Here is a 19933-nt window from a genome sequence, read left to right on the forward strand (position 1 = left end):
GATAAATATGTTAGTTCTCAAAGGTGCCACGAGTACTCTGAAACTAATGGCTCAAATATCTCCTCAGTCAACTCCTTGAGTATTCTAAGATGTATTTCATCAGGCCCTGGTGACTTGAAGACATCTAATTTGTCTAATTTCTAACTTCTTCTTTCCCTGTTTTAGCCTCTGATCCTACCTCATTTTCAGTGGCATTCATTGTTAGATGTCCAATTGCTACTAAACTTTTTGGTGAAAACTGAAACAAAGAAGTCTTTTAGCACTTCTCTCGTTTTCACATTTTCTGTTGCCCTTTATGTCTCTATCTAGTTTAATCTTGTTTGTGCCTTGGCCTTTTTAATTTTGTCCCTACATGCTTGGATTGTTTATTTATATTCATCCTTTGAAATTTGACCTAGTTTTGACTTTTTGTAGGATTCTTTTTTGAGTTTCAGATCATTGAAGATCTCCTGGCCAAGCCATGGTTGTGTCTTGCCATACTTCCTATCTTTCCTGCGCAGTGGGAGAGTTTGCGCTTGTGCCCTTAATAATGTGTTTTTGAAAAACTGCCAACTCTCTTGAGCTGTTTTTCCCCTTAGACTTGTTTCCTATGGGATTTTACCTACCTCCCTGAGTTTGCTAAAGTCTGCCTTCTTGGAATCCATTATCTTTATTGTGCTTTACTATTTATTTATTCTTCTCTTCCTCTAATTTCCTTTTTTAAATAGGTACTCCCAAACTTTTGTAGAGGGGGAGAAGAGAAAGTAGGAGGAGGGAAATTTCATACTCTTAATTTTTTGCTTTCTATTCTTTGTAATATCCTACTTAGAAGTGTGAAAATAACTTCATATTGAGCAAACATGAATTTCTACTCCTGACTTCCTTTTAGGGGTAAACCATTTTTGTTTTATAAACAGTGGATGTTGTCACTTTTGTTCTTACATTTCATGTTATCAGTGGTGGATTTAAAATGGAAGGAAGACAGAGTTCCCTAGAATTTAGAGGACTGGGATTCCCCATTCAAGTATAGAAAGTTTAGGATAGTTGGTTAGATTATAGGTCATAATACTCTTCCTTTTTATTCCCAGCATTTTAATTTAATTTATAAAAATGCATTCTTCCTTCCAGCCCCATTTTTAAAAAGGATAATTATTTAATAAAAGTCTGGAGTTCCATCAACTCCAGACTTTGGAACTCTTTTTTTCTGTTGCTCTTTTTCTAGGGATAGTTTAGAAAATCATGAAATATAATCAAATCAACTTGTCCTTGCTTTTCCTAATCTGTTTGCTTCTCATCTCACTGACATTAACTGAGGCCATGTCTGTATATGCACTTGCACCAATGTAATTAGAATGGTTTAGTTAAACCAATGAAACCTGTGTGGACACTTTTATTTCAGTTTAAGAGTTGCTTATTTCAGGTTAGTTTAAACATGTTTCTAAAAAAATAAAGCCCGGTCTACCTTTACACGTTTTACAGGCAGAGCTAAGTCTCTTACGGGTGTAATATTTTTTTCAAAAAAGCTATGCCTTTAAAAGCAAAGACAGTTATACCTGTATAAAACCGTATAGCTTATTTTGCTTCCCTGAATTGGAATAAGTTATACTGATATAAGCACTTTTTTATACCAGTATAACTGTGCCTATACTAGGGAGATTTTACTGTTTTTACTATGCTGACATAGTTGAAATGGCAAACTTTTCAGTGTAGACAAGGCCTAAGCTAAATCCAAAGAAGCCAGGTTTAAAGGAAAATAAGAATGTCCATCCCAGCCTTTTGCACTAGCTTAAGTAAATCATTTTAAAAATCACATCTTAAGTTAAACTGGTGCAACTCTGTGATGCATCCACTAGGAAAAAGTTGGGGTTTTTTAACCATGTGTAATATAGACCCTCTTTATCAGTGGTTCTTGACCCGCAGGCCGTTTGCGGCCCAATTAGCACACAGCTGTGGCCCATGAGACATCCTCAGGGCCATACAGGTAGCATATATATTGTGTGGATGTGGCCCACATAACACATAGGGAGCTGCATATGTGGCCCACGCTGGTAAATGGGTTGAGAACCACTGCTCTATGTAGACAAGTCCTGACATCTTTAGTGCTGAGCAGGTCATGGTGTGTTCCCTGGTCATGTGACTTGTTTGTGTCACCTGACTAGTTTTTTGGGTGAGCATCATTGGAGAACCAAGAAGAAATTACATGTTTTTTACATCGGCACTTGCTCACATTGAGGTCAGCTGGGCTTCTATTATTGACTTCAGTTGGAGCTGGATGATTATTGTTGAGTGATGGCAGTGTGTGTATGCTTAGTGATGTACAGAACACAGAGGAAAACATGATAACTTCCTCTGAAACTTTACAGTGCAAGAAGATCAGATCTGTGGAATGTAATTGGAAGGATATTCTGTTCTTCTGTTTTATAATCTAGTTCCCTGCACTGTTTAAACCATATTACCGTACCATCATAACTTGTCCACTCGAGCTGGATTACTGTTATATAAAATTGGGCACCTAAGTAATCATAAACTGTGAAGATTAGGTTGCTTCAGGGTTAAGTATGTTTTGTTCTGTCTCATGGGGGCACAAGTTACTGCTCCTTCAGCCACATGATTACATGTGGAACTAATGGTTTTAACCTTTAGGTATAAGCAGTTTGATTTCAGTCATTCCCCGGTGGATGATTGAGGAGAAATTTGTAGGCGCCCATGTCAGCACAGGCAGCATTAGGGCGTAGTTAATAATAACCCAATGAAAAACAAGAAGTGGGTTTAATAGGAGAATTTAGAAGGGTGCACGGCAGTGTCTATTCTAAGTCTCATCTGAAAAAAACTGTGTTAAAAGAACGTTAAGATTGTGAAGTCAAGCACTCAGAAGTTAAGAAATCCCAGAATTAGGTTTGCCTGTGCAACCATAATTTGACATCCTCTCCCCGCTCCATATGTGTGATGACACAGTCTTTAATTACATGTTCACTTACTGTTTTCTCCACAAGACCCTTTCCTCATTCAGTGCACAGGATGGATGGTGTTAACTGAATGGGAAGCCATTCAGTGTTTCTTTTCACACTTATCATTTGTGTAGCCATATGGCTCATTTACCGCTTACTATTTAAACCCTACATTGAATGCAGACATATTAATTTCTTCATGGGTTTTTCTGATCATGGGCACTCATTATAAACCCTAATAAATTTATCATTACACCATCCCTCTTTTACAGATGGGCAAACTAAAGCACAGAGAAATTTAAGGCCAAAATTGTCAAAAGTTTTCTTCTGATATTTGGTGTCCAACTTGAAAAACCTAGCTTCTGAGTACTCAGCATTATTATAGTACTTTGTATGTTCAGAGCATAGCTGGCATTGATTTCACTTGCAATTCTGAGTGCTCAGCACATCTGCAGATCAGACCCCAGGTATCTCAAGTTAGGCATCCAGCAAATGAAAAGCACACAAATTGATGGCCACACATGAAAAGTTTGGTTCAAGTGATTTGCCCAGCATGACAAGAACTTTGTGGGAGAGTCAGGGATAGAATCCTGGTCTCCAGCATATTAAATTGCCTCAAATTTGAGACCATCCTTTCTCTGTCTGCAGTACCTTGACTCATGCACTATAAATCTTTCAGTTTCATCAACAAATAAGGAAGGGGTTCTACAGACTACAGCTTCCTTCCCAAAACACCCCTGAGTCATTCGCTGAGCATGGTCCATCTATCCTGTGCACTGAATGAATGAAGCATAGGTCCTGTGGAAAAAATAGTATGTGATTATGTAATTAAAGACTATATCATAATGCATATGCACAGGCATTCTTAATTCTGGCATTTGGAAATGTTTGCGTGTTTGACTTTGCAATCATACTTTTCACATTTTTTGTTAAAATGCCATCTTCTGAATTTTCAAATCAGCCAACTGAAAAAGCAGAATTTTTAGAATGTGGAACCATACTGATTCCCATGTGTATCATCAGCTGGTTTGGGGCCTTTAGATCCACAGCACAGATCTCTGCTACTTCAACTAATGGACTGACTGGTAGCAGTAATCAGCTGTTAGTGTCTATCTGGGCCAGTAGGGAATGAAACATATTTGGCCAATGGGTTTTACATCAGAGGACTGTAGAGACTCCAGAATCCTGGATTCCATTCCCAGTTCTGGAGGGGAATGTGCTCTAGCGGTTTCAGAACCTTCTGCCCCTGTCTCTTGGCCTTCCCCAAGCCTGACCCCTTCTATATCTTGTTTCCCTCAGTCTGTCCCAACCTTACCCCTCTACCCATCTTGCCCTGACTCCTGTATTTTTCTCCCCATCTTTTCCCTCCCTCCCCAAACTCAGTATCCTCACAGTTTTGTTCTTGGAATTGGTTTTGTTGAAACCATTCAAAAACATTCAGGGTGAAGTTGACATGACATGTAAAATTTTAGAATAAAATTATTAAAGTTTGGGAAAATTGTAAGGAACTGAAAACAAGCACTTTTTGTGGTAGGTCTCAGGCAGCCTTAACTATAGATGTCACCATCAGCTCTGCTTATAAACAGTTTCTACATAGACCTCAGTTTTGTTTCAGTGGCAATCAGTTGCTCTAAATTATATTGATATATATGTGGTGGGAGCGTGTTTACTGCTTGGAGGCGCCCAGTCTGTTCCTGACTCTGACTTGCTCAGTTGCTTCAGGCAAGTCCCTCTGTGCCTCCATTTTTTCATTGTCAAATGAAAATTATAATGCAGCATTTACGTACCTTATGTGATGGTTGTGAGATATCATTAATGTTTCCACAGGGCAGAGGCACCGCCTTTCCAAAGTACCGGGGGGTTCTCAGTGAAACCCGGCTCTGCCCTAGGGCCCACCCCCACCCTTCCACTAAGGCCCCACCCTCACCCCGCCTCTACCCTCCCCACCCCCACCTAGCCTCTTCCTGCCCAGTTCTGCCCGCTCCCCCAAGCACCCCGTGTTCTTGCCCCTTTCCCCCTGCCCAGTCTTCTGCACACTGCAAAATAGCTGTTTGCAGCGGGTGGGAGGGGGAGAGAGAGGGAGGGGGAGACAGTGATCTGTGGGGCCTGCCAGGAGGCACTGGAAGGGGTGGGGGGCATCTGATGGGGGGGCTGCTGTTGGTGCTCAGCACCCACCATTTTTTCCCTGTGGGTGCTCCAGCCCCGGAGCACCCACGGAGTCGGCACCTATGCTTCAAGACACTTCTCAGTATTCACTAAAGAATATTCTCAGGTGTTGTGTACACAAGAAAGTTGCACTGGTTTAAATTAAATTGATTTTTAAAACAGTTTAGTTAAACCAGTGCAAACCCTTGTGTGGTCATTCTTATTTTGCTGATTAAGAGTTAACTTAACCCTATTCTTAGGCAGTTTAAACCAGTTTTATTTAGTTTTTTGTTTAAATAGACTAGGAATCTATTTAAACTAAACCAAAATAAACCACTCTTAAATCAAAAGTGATCACACAGCCTTTTGCACTAGTTTAAAAGAATATCTTTAATTAAACCAGTGCAACTTTCTGATGTAGGTAGGGCCTCAGATGAATAGTCCTTTGAACGTGCCTTTTCTTGGTTGTACCTTCCTCCATCTGATTTTCTTGTTTTTGCATGTGGTGGTTTTATTTTAAATGGTTATTTTATTTCATCATGTTGTTGATTGATAGTCACTGGCCAGAGATCTGCTACAGCGCTTGTGGGCCTCCTGGGAGATGCCACACAGCACTGTACCTGTCCTGGGAAATAACTGCCCTGTCTAGAAAATTCCAGATAATCACTTTCTGCTGTACTGCCTCTAACATTAGAAGACATATTTAGTTCCAACAATTAACTCCCACCATCCTCTTCGTTCTCAGTTAATCAGCCTATCATAATTACTGTTGTTTGATTGACCCCGGCTGAGAAGAGTTCATTGCTAATTGGGATAGATTCTGTTGGTGTTTTCATAAATATGTTTGGGCTAGCACAAGCACCTTCTTAGCCAACAGTTTCTCTTTTCCATAGTTGTTTATATTCTTCTCCAAGTCTGTGATTTGTGTGCATTATCCAAATACATCCCAATATCATAGACATACTTTCTGACATACTTTCTGCCGGTAGTACAATCCTTGCTGGAGCATTTCCTGAACTTGCACAATGAGCAAACTTAATTGCTTCAGCCTCTCAGTATTTATTTTCTCAAGCTGTTGGTTTCCTGAGACCAGCAGCTGTGTTAAGATTCTGCACGTATTTGTGACTGGGCTTGTGGCCAAGAATGTTCAGTTACATGAGCAACTGTCTGTAACTGTCTGGGGCACATGACTTTTGTAGCTGGTTGGACACCATTCTACTTTTTCTAGCTAGTCTGATTGCTCATGGCTGTATAAAACACACAATCTCTGTCAATGACATTTAGAAAATTAAATATGCAGACATACGTTAGTCTTTTGACAATGATCTGCACAGTTGTGGCAGACCAAGATTTAATTCCCAGTGTCACACTTAGGCCTTAATGTCTCGATGAGACTTTTTTACACTGCTGTAAGTTCATCAGTGCAAATCACCTAGTCTATACATGCTGCACCAGAGTAGTGCAGCTACACTAGTTCAGTGAAACCCAGCATATTATTACTGTGATTTTATTGCCATAGTGCATAGGAACCCCATGCATGCTCCAGGACCCCATTGTGCTAGGCACTCTACTAGCACAGAACAAAAAGACTGTCCTGGACAAGGTGTTAAGCACTGATAGTGAGAGAATAGGCTAGTCCATTCTGCCTCAGGTTGTGAGAGAAAGAGAATGCCTTGTGTCTGAACAGGTTACATCTTTAGAAATGTAAAGGTAGATATTGATGAACTAGGAAGAAGATCTTACCTTTCCCTTGGAGGAGGGCGGCTACCACACATACCCTTGTTTACGCTAGCTGTACTGGCAAATCTTCATCATGGAGATTTGGCTTATACTGGCAAAAATATTTTTTAAGAATGGCAAACTTTTTTAGACTAGACTAGGCCTTAAGGGGGTGGATGTTAAGGGAGTGTGTGTGTGTGTGTGGTCTGTGTGCATATGTGATGCAGGAAGAGGATGGATGGACTTGCTGATGAACAGTAAATGTTACTCTAGAGTTCATTTTGTCCTGCCATTTCAGTATGAACTCTGTGACGTGATGTGCAATATCATATGAATCTATGTAATTCTGTTGCATCCCTCTGGATCTAAACAGGTCTCACAATACAGTTTAGTTAAGAGTGCTACATCTTTTGGGATGTTTTGTAAATCAGCAAAATTGCTTCATGTTAGAAATGGTTAGTGTTAGGCCATGTCTACACTACAGCCACAGCTGTGGTGCATAATGTAGACCCTTCCTAAGTTTTTCTGTTGATATAGTTAATCTACCTCTCTGAGAGGTGGTACCTAGGTCAATGGAAGAATTCTTCGTTCGACCTTCTCGCATCTACACCAGGGGTTACGTCAACCTAACCGCAGTAATCAAGACACAACATTTTTCACAGCCCTGATTTTTAAGTGTAGACCTGTTTCAGTTTGGCAGGCATTTGTATGAAGGGGAGAAGTGACTGAAGAGTCCCATTGGAAAAGTCTCCCAAACTTTTTTTTAACCTGTTTTGTTTCAGACTTTTACTGCTCTGTTTGTTCATTTAAAAAGTTTAAGGAAAATTTAAGCCAGTGTTAAATTAAGCCTGTTAAGTAATTTGACAAACCAAAGGTGAATGCTAGACTTATTCAGTAAGAGCTGATTGTCTACTACAGCTGATCACTTAATTGTACCTTCTAAAGTATGGCAGTAAATTCTTTGTAACCCAGCCAAACTTTCCGTGTTCATTAGAAATCAGTTCAATTTGGTAACAAGGAAAAAAAATCAAAAATCCTCATATATTGTGTTTCCACCAGTATCTTTTGACTCACTGTCAGTCCTTTCTCACAAGAGACAGTTTAAATAGAGGTTAACCTTTTCTTGACCATAAATAATTCCTCTTAAAGATCTTAATCAAACACAAAAATCGAGGCCAAGAATAAAAACGGTAATAAATTCAAAATTTATAATAGGTCCTTTGAGGATCTCAAACCTATTACTTAATTTTTCAGTGGGGAACAGATAATGCTTAAAATCCTGGTTGGAGCCTTCATTTGTTGGTAGCTGGTTAGTTTGTTTTTTAATGTGAGAAAGAAGGCTCACTTGATGGGTGTTCATTGAAGCAAGCTGGTCAGGTTGTTTTAGGGGGCTGAATCTTTCTTCCCGGTCCCTTCACATTTTTGCTTGGTTTTCACAGATACAGTTATAAGCAGTTTGAAGGAGAATGTTAGTAGGAGGAACTTTGTTTGAGAGACGGTGTAGTCTAGTGGTTAGAGCAGTTAGGGTTCTATAGTTGGTTCTGCCACAAACTTGCATGATGTTGGACAAGTTACTTCATCGCTTAGTTGTGGCTTATTTAGTAGATACTTCAACAGGGATCTTATGATGTTAAAAATTCATGTTTGAAAAAGTTTTGAGATCTTGAAATGATATGTGCCATAAATGTACAAATATTACTGTTTTGGGGACATATGTATGATATCTTTGGGACCAAAGAAACAAGTGAAATTTTCCTAGATCAAAAATGTCAAAGGTTTATTGAAATAAAGGGAAGAAAATCTGGACTACTCATTTACCACGTATTAATTTGTGACTCCTATATTCCCCTTCTTCAGCTTTATAGCCTCTGGTTCCCACTGTGTTACTTGACCTATTGCTATCAAGAATTACAAATATCGGTGTATCTTTGCTTCTTAAACTTAAGGTATAACTCTAGTAAAGAACTATTCACTGCTACGCATCATCATTGTATCCCGTATGCTTCAGAATTACTCATGAAAACAAGAAAAGTTTATTTTAAATTTAAACCTGAGTGTAAGCTGAGAGCTTTCTAACAGCATGTATGAGCATTGCATAGCTATGTCCCAGCTACCAATTTTATCAACTACTTGTAGAAGAGAGATTGAGAAATAGTGCTCTATTCAGTGAAACAGTAAAGAAATGCAAACTGCAGAGCTATGTAGGTCTTGATTGGATGCATTTTCAGCAGACATTTCAGGAAGTATATTATGGACTCTTTAAATGTGTTAATGTATTCGTTATAGATCCTGGCTCTGCCGAACGCACAGCACAAAAGAGGAAGTTTCCCAGCCCTCCACACTCTTCCAATGGCCATTCCCCGCAAGATGCATCTACGAGCCCTATTAAAAAGAAAAAGAAACCTGGCCTATTGAACAGTAACAATAAAGAGCAGGTAACGGAACTCATTGTCTTAATGCGATAATAGCGTATGAAATAATTAAAGGCTGTGATGAGAATGAACCTGGAGCTTTCTCCTCTTTACTCAGTTTCATTTTGTACTGCAGATCTCCATTAGCTGATTGTGGTGAATGTACAAGATAGCTAATAGGCCTTTGTCTTCCCTAATATATGTGGAAACAAGGGGCACGCTGTGAAGCCAAAACCCAGGAAATTTAAACCCAATCAAATGAAATGCTATTTTTCTTAGCATATTGCCAACACGTGGACTTCTGAGCAAAAGAAGTTATTGAGGAATATATTATAAATTAATTAATTTAGCTGGATCTTTTAAAAGGACAAAATATATTCATAACAATATTTGTCATCATTAATATGGAAATAGTATCAGGAAAATCACAACCCAGGTCTGAGAAGGATTTCCTCTCCCCCCTTACCTCTGTTACAAGCATTGACAAGTATCCAGGTGCTTTTCCCCTGAATTCCCCTGGAATTTTTCCCCGAATCACTGGATAGTGGCCATTGCCTAAATCAAACCAGATGAATCAAAGGGTCACCCTCATTGTGGGTATTTTTATTTTCTGTGTCCAGGTGAAATTACAGGTGCACCATATGATACTGTTCAGAGTTTACCTGATCTGCTGGAACAAATTCAGAAGCTGGTTTGTGTGCCCTCTGAAAACTGGGATTCTGTGCACTATCTCCTTATTAAAGTTTCATGAAGGCTGTAAATTAATGGCAGTTAATTCAAGTGATTAATGGAAAACAAATTAACTAGATTAAAAAAATTAGTCACGATTAATCACAGTTTTAACCACACTGTTAAAAAATAATAGAATACCAATTTAAATTTATTTTAAATATTTTTGGATGTTTTTCTACATTTTCAAATATAATGATTTCATTTACAACACAGAATACAAAGTGTACAGTGCTCACTTTATATTACTATTTTTATTACCAATATTTGGACTGTAAAAAAGGTAAAAGAAATCCACTCAATCTACAAGTCCACTCAGACCTACTTCTTGTTCAGCTAATCACTAAGACAAACAAGTTTGTTTACATTTGTGGGAGATAATGTTGCTTGCTTCTTATTTACAATGTCACCTGAAAGTGAGAACAGGCATTCTCATGGCACTGTTGTAGCCAGCATGGCAAGATATTTACATGCCAGATATGCTAAACATTTATATGCCCCTTCATGCTTCTACCACCATTCTAGGGGATATGCTTCCATGCAGATGATGCTGGTTAAAAAAAATGTGTTCATTAAATTTGTTACTGAACAACTTGGGGGAGAATTGTTTGTCTCTTGCTCCGTGATTTTATGCGGATTCTGACATATATTTCGTATTAGGGAAATCTTGGATGATGACCCAGCATATGTTGTTTGATTTAAGAACACTTTCACTGCAGATTTGACAAACGCAAAGAAGGTACCAATATGAGATTTCTAAAGATAGCTACAGCACTCAACCCAAGGTTTAAGAATCTCAAGTGCCTTCCAAAATCGGAGAGGTACAAGATGTGGAACATGCTGTCAGAAGTCTTAAAAGAGCAACTTCGATGTGGAAACTACAGAACATGACCCACCAAAAAAGAGTATCAACCTTCTGTTGATGGCATCTGACTCATGATGATGAAAATGAACTTGCAATGATCCACACTGATTTGGATCATTATTGAGCACAACCCGTCATCAGTACTGTACACTTTGTATTCTGTGTTGTAATGGAAATCAACATATTTGAAAATATAGAAAACACACAAAAATATTTAAATAAATAGTATTCTGTTATTGTTTAACAGTATGATTTAAAATTGCAATTAGGACTTTTTTTTAAACTTGCGATTGATCATGTTGAAATTTTTTAATCATTTCACAGCCCTAAGTTCCATTTTAAATATTAGATGCTTTATTCTTTAATTTTTACTTTCTCGTGCCAAATAATCACTTCACATTTATCTGCAAGCAACTAATGAGAAATTTTTTTTCTAAAGCAGTGGAGTCCAAAAGTCACCCTGAAATTAATGGGCATTCTTGATTTCTTTCTTGTTTTTGATAAGACAAAACTGGGGATTTGTAGTGAATCTGTTGGTCTTATTGCTGAGCCACTCTGAAAGTGAACTGTTTACCATGTAAATTGACCGCCTGTCCTATTAACCCTTAAAGGTAATCTGAAGACTGGTGTAGAAATTTGTTTTATACCCTTTTTGCTGCTTTATAATGTACAAAGAAGGCTGAGAGTATGTTGAATTTTAAGTGGTCCATTTCTGCTTGATGCCAATGTTAGAATTGTTAGAATAAAACATATGGAATATTCTGTTTTTCTGAAAGATAACATGCTAGAAATTATTTTGGGAAAGTTTTATGGCCTGTGTTATGCAAGAGGTCAGACTAGATGATCCTAGTGGTCCCTTCTGGCCATGAAATCTGTGAATCTGTAACCAAAGAGTTATGGAGTCAGAGAACATGTATAAAACAGGTTGAAAAATTAGAGCTCTTAACTAGACAGTTATCACATAAGCCTTCTTGGCTGCAGCTCATTTTTCTAGCTAGCAATAACTCTTTTTCACACAACTGGGTAAAGCATCATATTGATTTTTCCAAATCAGTTTGTAAATATTACTGTAGTTTTCTTTAGTTTTTCTATTTTATTAGTCAGCTCATGTTAACTTAATATAAATACAGACTGTAGGCAATAAGCAAGCCCCTTTTAAAACCAAGAGACTAGGTACTCGAGCCTGACTTGACTAGCTGGGAGAGCGTGGAAAGCTGCTGCTTTAACTCATAGAGAAAACAAGTTTTTCGAGAGGAGGGTTACTACTATGTTCAATGCTGAATTTTAATATATTAAAACATTTTGCTATGGTCAGAAACCAAGTGTGCGGATGTCTTTTTTTTAGGCAAATGAGTCTGTCACTTTCAGTCCTTCAGGCTCTTTTTTTGAGCCCCATGAATGTATCTCACTGGTCAGCTCAGCTGCTCAGCCTGGCTCAAAGGAAGGGAGGTGATGAATGTTTAAAAGATGCAAGCACCATCATGTTAACACTTAGTTGCCCATGACTTCTAGAAAACTGAAACTTCTATTTAGAAACAAGAAAAGGAGTACTGGTGGCACCTTAGAGACTAACCAATTTATTTGAGCATAAGCTTTCGTGAGCTACAGCTCACTTCATCGGATGCATTGAGTGCATGCATCCGATGAAGTGAGCTGTAGCTCACGAAAGCTTGTGCTCAAATAAATTGGTTAGTCTCTAAGGTGCCATCAGTACTCCTTTTTTTTTTGCGAATACAGACTAACACGGCTGCTACTCTGAAACCTATTTAGAAACAGTTATGACAATTTTCTTATGTCTGTCTTGGGTGTGGATTTCTAAGGAAGTTTTTATGAAAACAGTATCTTTGCTCAGGAAATTTATCTGCTGCTTATTCCCCAAGTGAAGTCATAAGGTATTTTAAATTACATTGGGAATTTGCACTTATTTCAGCTGTTGGTGATCTGTACTCAGAGTAGCTGGATGGGTGAAAACCCCAAGTGTACTCTAGGAAAACTAATTTGCACCCATGCGCCCTTGCTCAAGTACTAAGTATGTTTTAGCAGTGCAAATTACAGCTTTCCCTTTGCACTTGGGGTTTTCACTCTCACAGCTACATTTGTAGTTTGTTACAATTTCAACAACTGACAGCCAATTCCTAGTGTATATAATGCCTTCTACAGTATCTCTAATCCCACGATTTCAGAAGTCTTTACTAGTATATGTATTACATATGCATAACCTCTAATGTTATATTACTGTATATAAAAGCATGTGAGCAGGGGGAGCCACTTAACCCATCTCTATGGTGGAAACACACAGTACCTGTTTAGTAGTGCACAACAGTGCTGCATATCACTTAAGGATAGAAAGAGATGAGTACTACCAGATTTAATTGAAATCTCAGGTGAATATAATATCAGCCATACTGGAAATTGACTAGGATAGTATTGTTAAAACCTCTACCCTTGCCAAAAGTGCTGTGGGATATTTAGAGGCTAAAAGTGATCTGTCTACATCTCTGGAAAAAAAAAAGCACCTTCAGCTGGAATGATACAGAGGGAAGAGTATTACTTCCTGCACCACCTACTTTGTCCTCTGTTCAGCTGTGTAGCTTTAGAAATCTAACAAGATCACAATTTGAGTTGATGAGACTGATGGCCTTTGTGATATTAGTCATGTCCAGAGCAACCAGTTATGATGTCACACACAATATTATGGTTTGACTTTAAATGAGGAATAATAGTGAATAAACTTTGTCTAAAATTAGGATAACTTTTTTCAAATTATCCCTAATAATTAATGAAGGTGGAAAAGAATAGAAAATTAAGTGCCATCAGTGGAATAATTCCAAATGGAATATTCTTTTCAATTTCCCAGGGCATGTTAGCAGCTCTTCAACAAAGGACTAGTAAATTTAGGGAGCGTGGGGTCAGTTTGGACCTGTCAGGCATGCTTTTTGAAATGTTATTGATGATGATTTTGCCGTGACCTATGCCAGCACTGAACTACTTTCATTTATAGTTAAGGGGATTTTTGTGCAAACAGTTACCGCAACAGTGCCAATTCCTGCTGTAAGGAAAGTTGTGGAGACTGCAAGTCTTAGCTTGCATTGCTCCTTATTGGGAGACCTGTCACCTCTAAAGGGCACATCTCTGTATTGAATATGAGGGTATCTACAAGTCTTGTTACTGGATTATATCTCCTACACGCTGTATCCTTGTTTCCCTCTATCTCCCCAATTTGTTTTCAGTCATAAATTCAGTGTGAGCCATTAGTTTGCATATCAGTAGAGAGTAAACCTATTTACAAATATCCATTCTGCATTTAATGAGATAATGTACCTGCACAAATGCTAAACGAGCTCTGTAAACTGCTGTTTGTTTTTTATTATGAATATTGTTGTTTATTTATTACTTACTTGAAAATACAGATTTGTTTTGAAACCAAACCTGTCTTTCTTGCCTACATTTCAGTCAGAACTAAGACATGGTCCGTTTTACTATATGAAGCAGCCACTCACCACAGACCCTGTTGATGTTGTACCACAGGATGGACGGAATGATTTCTATTGCTGGGTTTGTCATCGGGAAGGCCAGGTCCTCTGCTGTGAACTCTGTCCTCGGGTTTATCATGCTAAGTGTCTGAAACTGACAGCGGAACCAGAGGGTGATTGGTTTTGCCCAGAGTGTGAGGTTAGTTGGATATAAGGACCTGTGTATGTGTCTCGTGTTCTTGAGATTCGAGGGAAATTGTCACACAATCAGAATTAGTTCTCCTTTTACTCTGTTTGGACTTCTGTTATTGTGAGTGCACCTTGGAAAAGGTAGTAGAAGGGGTAGTACGAAGACCCTTCTGTTGTCTTGAGTATCTAGATAACTTTTGTTTTCTAACCTGAATCTTCAGCTTCCTTTGTTTTCCCGTCTGGAGAGAAGCTACATTTCAAAGAATTATCACTTTGTCAAGTACCTCTAATTCTGCAGAGTTTGGCTAATTTAACTTCTGCTCCCTCCGTTAGTGAGCAGATCAGCTCTACAGCAATGCATAAAAAATTGCTCTGTTGGGCCTACAAAACAGTGGGTATTAATATTATTTTTTCTTGAGAGGAATAAGTAAACATTTACTCATACTTTTTCAGTGATTCTTGGGAACAGAACTGTACATTGTCTCATTATTTCAATATTAGTAAATCCCACATACCAATTTGAGCATTTATTGGGTTAGAACCTAGATAATTTTCTTAAGTATTCATATCATAATTCCATAGTCAAATTTGGGAATTGAAGTACTCCATATTCACTTTAATAATAATAATTAATTAATAATGTAGTAGAAAATGGATATAATTTTCTTGTCTTTTTAAAATTTTTCTGATATATTCAGCTTATATGTTGTGTAAAAGAAATTTCTGAGAAATAAGTTATATTTGTTGTGTTACACTGTCAGCACTGTTGTAGTTTCATGGGATGGCTCTTACCACCCACTTGAATAATGAAGGGACATTTTAATGTAAAATAGTCATGAAAAACAGTCATCAAGAAGTTTTTTCTGATTAAATATTTGTAATCTTAATTTGTAGAAAATTACTGTAGCAGAATGCATAGAAACGCAGAGTAAAGCTATGACAATGCTCACCATTGAACAGCTATCATACTTGCTCAAGTTTGCACTACAGAAAATGAAACAGCCAGGGGTAAGGAGAATATTTTTTACATTAGACTTGCATGTATAATTTAATTCTACATAGTTTATTTCCTTTTATTGATCTTGATTATGGCATAGCTTATTGTATATTTGATTTTGAGCTAGTTAGTCACCCACATATATCTGTAGTTGTTGATGGTAAACAGCAATGTAATTTATTATGGTGATGGGTAATCTGTTGGTATGCATGTAAAATGAAAGATTTCCTGGTATCAGTGTAGACAGCATCAGTATTAGCACAGCTTTGGATGATAATGTTGTTCTTCTGCTTAAGTATTTTATTTATAGTCTTTGATATTCACCATAGAGTCTGAATGATCAAAAACCTCACTCTATGTGTAAGGTGTAGGCCCAATTTTATAGATGGAGGAACTGAGGCTCAGAGTGCTTATGTGACTGTTCCCAGATCACCCAGGAAGCCTGTGATTGAACTGGGTACAGAACCTAAATCTCATGAGTCCCAGTCAAGTTCAGCAGTCCTAAAGTTTTTCAGTTGCTGTATGAGATCCAGGGATTAATTGAGGAATAAATTGAAGGAAGAATTAAGCTAGCAGTTTAACAATATTTAGAGTAGATATAGTGAAACTACAAAATAGAATTCAACACTTCCCACTCAACAAAGGTGAATGGGAAATGAGGGCCTAAGCCATCAATTTCTACACAGTCAAAGCTTGCTGCTGCTTTTTTTGAGCAGCAAAATCGTGTGCTTGAATGTTTCTCCAGGGCTTAAGGGAAGGAATCCTTTCTAGCTATTCACTAGCGGCATTGCTGCTCGGTGGCTACAACTGTAGGCATGGCCTAACCACAAAGTTGCATTGATTTAATTAAAAGGGTGGTGGTTCATTGGTTTATATCTGCTTTGTATTGGTTTAGTTTGCAACTTTTCTGTACATGTGCAAGATAAATTTAGGGTCTAGAGTAGTCTCCGCAGAGGGCATGTTTCTACACAATCTTGCACTTGTTTAGTTAAACCAGTGTGGATCCCCGTGTGGACAGACGTATATCAGTTTAAAACTGTTTTATCAGTTTAGCTTGTTCCCGTAAATTTACAGAGGAATCTGAGATTGGGGAGTGGTATGGAGCAGACTTGTTATGTCATGCTTAATCTTTGCCTGATCCTGGGTCTGGCCAGGGGATGATTCAGAAACTGACAGAACTCAAAGCAGCTTTAAAATTGTGCTTGGCTGCCTTTGGCTCCAAGGAGCTACTCTAACAGCCAGAGATTATCAAATTGCAAGTGTGGTCCAGCCATGACCCCGTTTTCCTAGCAATTTCTTCTGTTCTAAGCCAGCAGTACACCACCTGCTGACGGAATCCTCAGAAGGCTGGTTAAGGTGGCTCTGACATACAGGAGTCTGTCTCGGCGTCTTAGTTTTATCCCTCAATTGCCTTAGGTCTGGAACTTTTAGGAGGCTTCAATTGTCACCTTCATCCCACTCTCCCTCTGCAAGCCTGTGCGGATTTCAAGGACTAGTGATAAAGAAGTAAATTTGACTAGGATCTTCTAGATGATTTGTCAAGGATTGTTTCAAATCCTTTGTTAATAAACTGCTTTCCATTCCCATTCCTACACAGACGATATTATAGAACCGGAAACTCAGAAAATGACTGTGGGTCCACAGTATTACAGTAAGAAGTAAGGTTATGAAAACAAGAGTTTGAGTCATTGGCTCTTACCAGTTCTGATCTCTTTTATATAAATACTTTAGCAAAACAATAACAGCAGTTTCTAGGAAGACCATCATCTTGAGTATTGTTGAGTTTTGTCCTTTGAAAATCTTCTAACTCTGGTGTTGTAAATCTCGTGCTATTATAATGAGCTATTAGAAATTATAACTGCTGCTTTTCAGAAGCAAAATTACATTGTTCGTTTACAAAAGAGTATGCCAAGAATTATTATCTATGCATTTTGAAAATGCAGCTAGAAAGATTTTGCTTAATGAATATATTTGGGGTATTTCCTCCTTCAGGCTTGTGACTAACACCTGTCAATCAAGATATAGTATTTTTAAATTGAAGCTGATTATCTCTGGAGTATTATAGTCCATATATTCTATAAAAATATGGTACTGTGTGCCTTTTATTTGTTAGGATTTTTATTATTTATATCCTGAAATATAAAATAGATGGTACAACAAAATGCTCACTCGCTCTCTCCGTGTGTGTGTGTGTGCGTGCGTGCGTGCAATAGGATCCTCCTAATCAGGATGACCCAGTCTAGAGAGTTTTGCCCTTATTAAGCAGAATTCAGTGTTAAAATAAAATGCTACTTTATATTGGTTCCCTGTTTCTGTAATTCAGTCACAGGAAACCAGTTGGTTCATGAAATAATTAAGGTAACGCAAATCTGTCTGAATTTCTCCCTCTTCCCTGCAAACTAGGATAAAATTTGGCAGCTGGAGAAATACAGAGCCATCAAGTTTCTGAGGGATTTTGTGGTACTGGGAGATTGAAGTGGGCTAGCTGTAAACAGCATCTAATAAGGGAGAATTAAAACAGTTCTGCTTTGTTAAGCCACCTTTGATAAAGGTATTCTGAGGAGAAATGAGACACTGTCAGGGTGTGAGTGTCAGAAAGACCAGAAATCTTTCAGGTATCTCAGCTGAGCAGAATTACTGTCCTAGTTGTGCAACAATCCTTATATTGGGTTAAATTTGTTTCTCCCCCCTTAAGTGGTTTGTACTGTACATAACATCAGTCTATCCCAAAAAAGCCTGATGGAAAAATACAATATCTGATACTTCCTAATTGTTTTTAGAAAAGTGTAAGTTGGAGGCCTTATGCTCTTATAGCTGTTTCTAAAAAAATGATTTAAATCCAGGCCTGTGGCTACCAGAGGCTGAACATACCATGAAATGAACCCCCTTTGGTCCATTCTGTTCTGTTGTAGCCTTTTTCTTCTTCATTAATTGTATTATCGGTAGTTCCAAAGAAGTACTTTTGCTCAGACCTCCCAGTTAGAAGTAGGTTTAGGGCAGGAATTGCAAATGTTGGGCTGGTGAAGCTGTTTGGTATTGGTAATATGTGGTTTGCTTGTTTTTTTCTTTTTAACAGACAGAGCCATTTCAAAAGCCAGTTTCACTGGATCAACACCCAGATTATGCAGAATATATCTTTCATCCAATGGACCTTTGTACATTAGAAAAGGTTGGTTTGCATTTAGGGGAAGAAGCTTTATTTTAAAGTTCAGTTACTTTAGTTGGGATTGTTTTGGTTTTTTATACTGTTTGTAAGTATTTTGGTACTGATTTGTGTTAATGATACCTGTTTCTAAAATCAGTGTAATACCATTTTACTATTTAATTAATCCTCCTGCCCTTACTGGGTCCTTGTCTCACTTTTGTGGGTAAATCTGCAGATACTTACTGCATAGTCTTTACTGTATCTGAGCTCAGCTTGCTCCCAGGGGAGAAGGAAGGCTGACAAAGAATCAGTCATGACCCCCTGATTCTCAGTCAGTTGGCCCCATCATAAGTTACAGTTTCAGAAGGTCAGCTTTAATTTATGCCACAGAGGTGGGATTCCTCAAAGTTTTTACACCAGTATAGAATTGAACATGGCAGAGGCCGCTCCACCATGCCCTTTCTTTGCTATGACACACTCCCTCCCTTCCTGCTGGGAGTGAGGTAGTGGTTTTCTGGCTCAGAGGGCGGTAGATCTACTTCCAATGATGATCTGTAGGCAGACGTTTCCCCCTATACATGGTGAATTCTGCAGCACACATCTTTGTCTGCTTTAATTTCACTTTGTACCATGGGTGGACCAGGGAATCCAAACCACTGTATTGTATTAGGTATGCTATAACATGGCCCCATCTTTTAAAACTCTCTTGACCCATTAACCCAGTAATTGCAGGTAATGTAAAGTGAAAATTGGGGAGTAGAGGAAACTGGAGACTGAATTTACTGCATACAGATGTATACCATATACACATCATACCAGGGAATTACCTATTTTTTAAAATTTGAAATAATTATTGAATGCCTCTTATACATTTTTTTAATTATGTGAAGTACATTTTGATAGTGAATGTCCTTTTGGAGTAGTAAAAAAGTACCTGGGGCATGTTCTGATTCTGAAAACAGTTCTTGCATATTTAACAACCACATGATTAATTGTGTTCACTAACATTTATTAATTGGGTGGTTGATAGGAAAAATAGTTTATAAAAAGGGGGGACGTGCTTTGCATTGGTAAATTATCTCTGCTTCCTCATATATTTCTGATTTTCTTCTTTGCAGAATGTTAAAAAGAAAATGTATGGTTGCACTGAAGCATTTTTGGCTGATGCCAAATGGATTTTGCACAATTGCATTATTTACAATGGGGGTAAGTGTGTGCTTGCTTCCAGGAAATTAAAATTGTGAAAAGAACTGTAATAGTAGAGCAGTTTCTAGATTCATAGTTGGTGAATGCTGAAAATATCTACCTGTTAACTACTCTAGTGCCTAAAGAA

At 38.1% G+C, this 19933-nt stretch overlaps 1 protein-coding gene across 6 annotated transcripts in view; it reads left to right on the forward strand.

Annotated features, from left to right (window-relative positions):
• ZMYND8 (zinc finger MYND-type containing 8) overlaps nt 1–19933 on the forward strand; it is a 93437-nt gene that overhangs the window by 21677 nt on the left and 51827 nt on the right. For 5 of the 6 annotated variants that reach the window (XM_084646292.1, XM_084646287.1, XM_084646288.1 and 2 more), the window contains exons 3-7: nt 9078–9226; nt 14250–14468; nt 15353–15466; nt 18532–18624; nt 19719–19806. In XM_084646292.1, the coding sequence (XP_084502418.1) occupies nt 9078–9226; nt 14250–14468; nt 15353–15466; nt 18532–18624; nt 19719–19806 (663 nt within the window). The remainder of the gene's footprint in view (nt 1–9077; nt 9227–14249; nt 14469–15352; nt 15467–18531; nt 18625–19718; nt 19807–19933) is intronic. The other variant, XM_084646291.1, reaches the window with a different exon arrangement.

This window comes from Lepidochelys olivacea (genome assembly GCF_965140295.1).
Source record: "Lepidochelys olivacea isolate rLepOli2 genome assembly, chromosome: 13".
NCBI classification, from domain to species: Eukaryota; Metazoa; Chordata; order Testudines; family Cheloniidae; genus Lepidochelys; species Lepidochelys olivacea.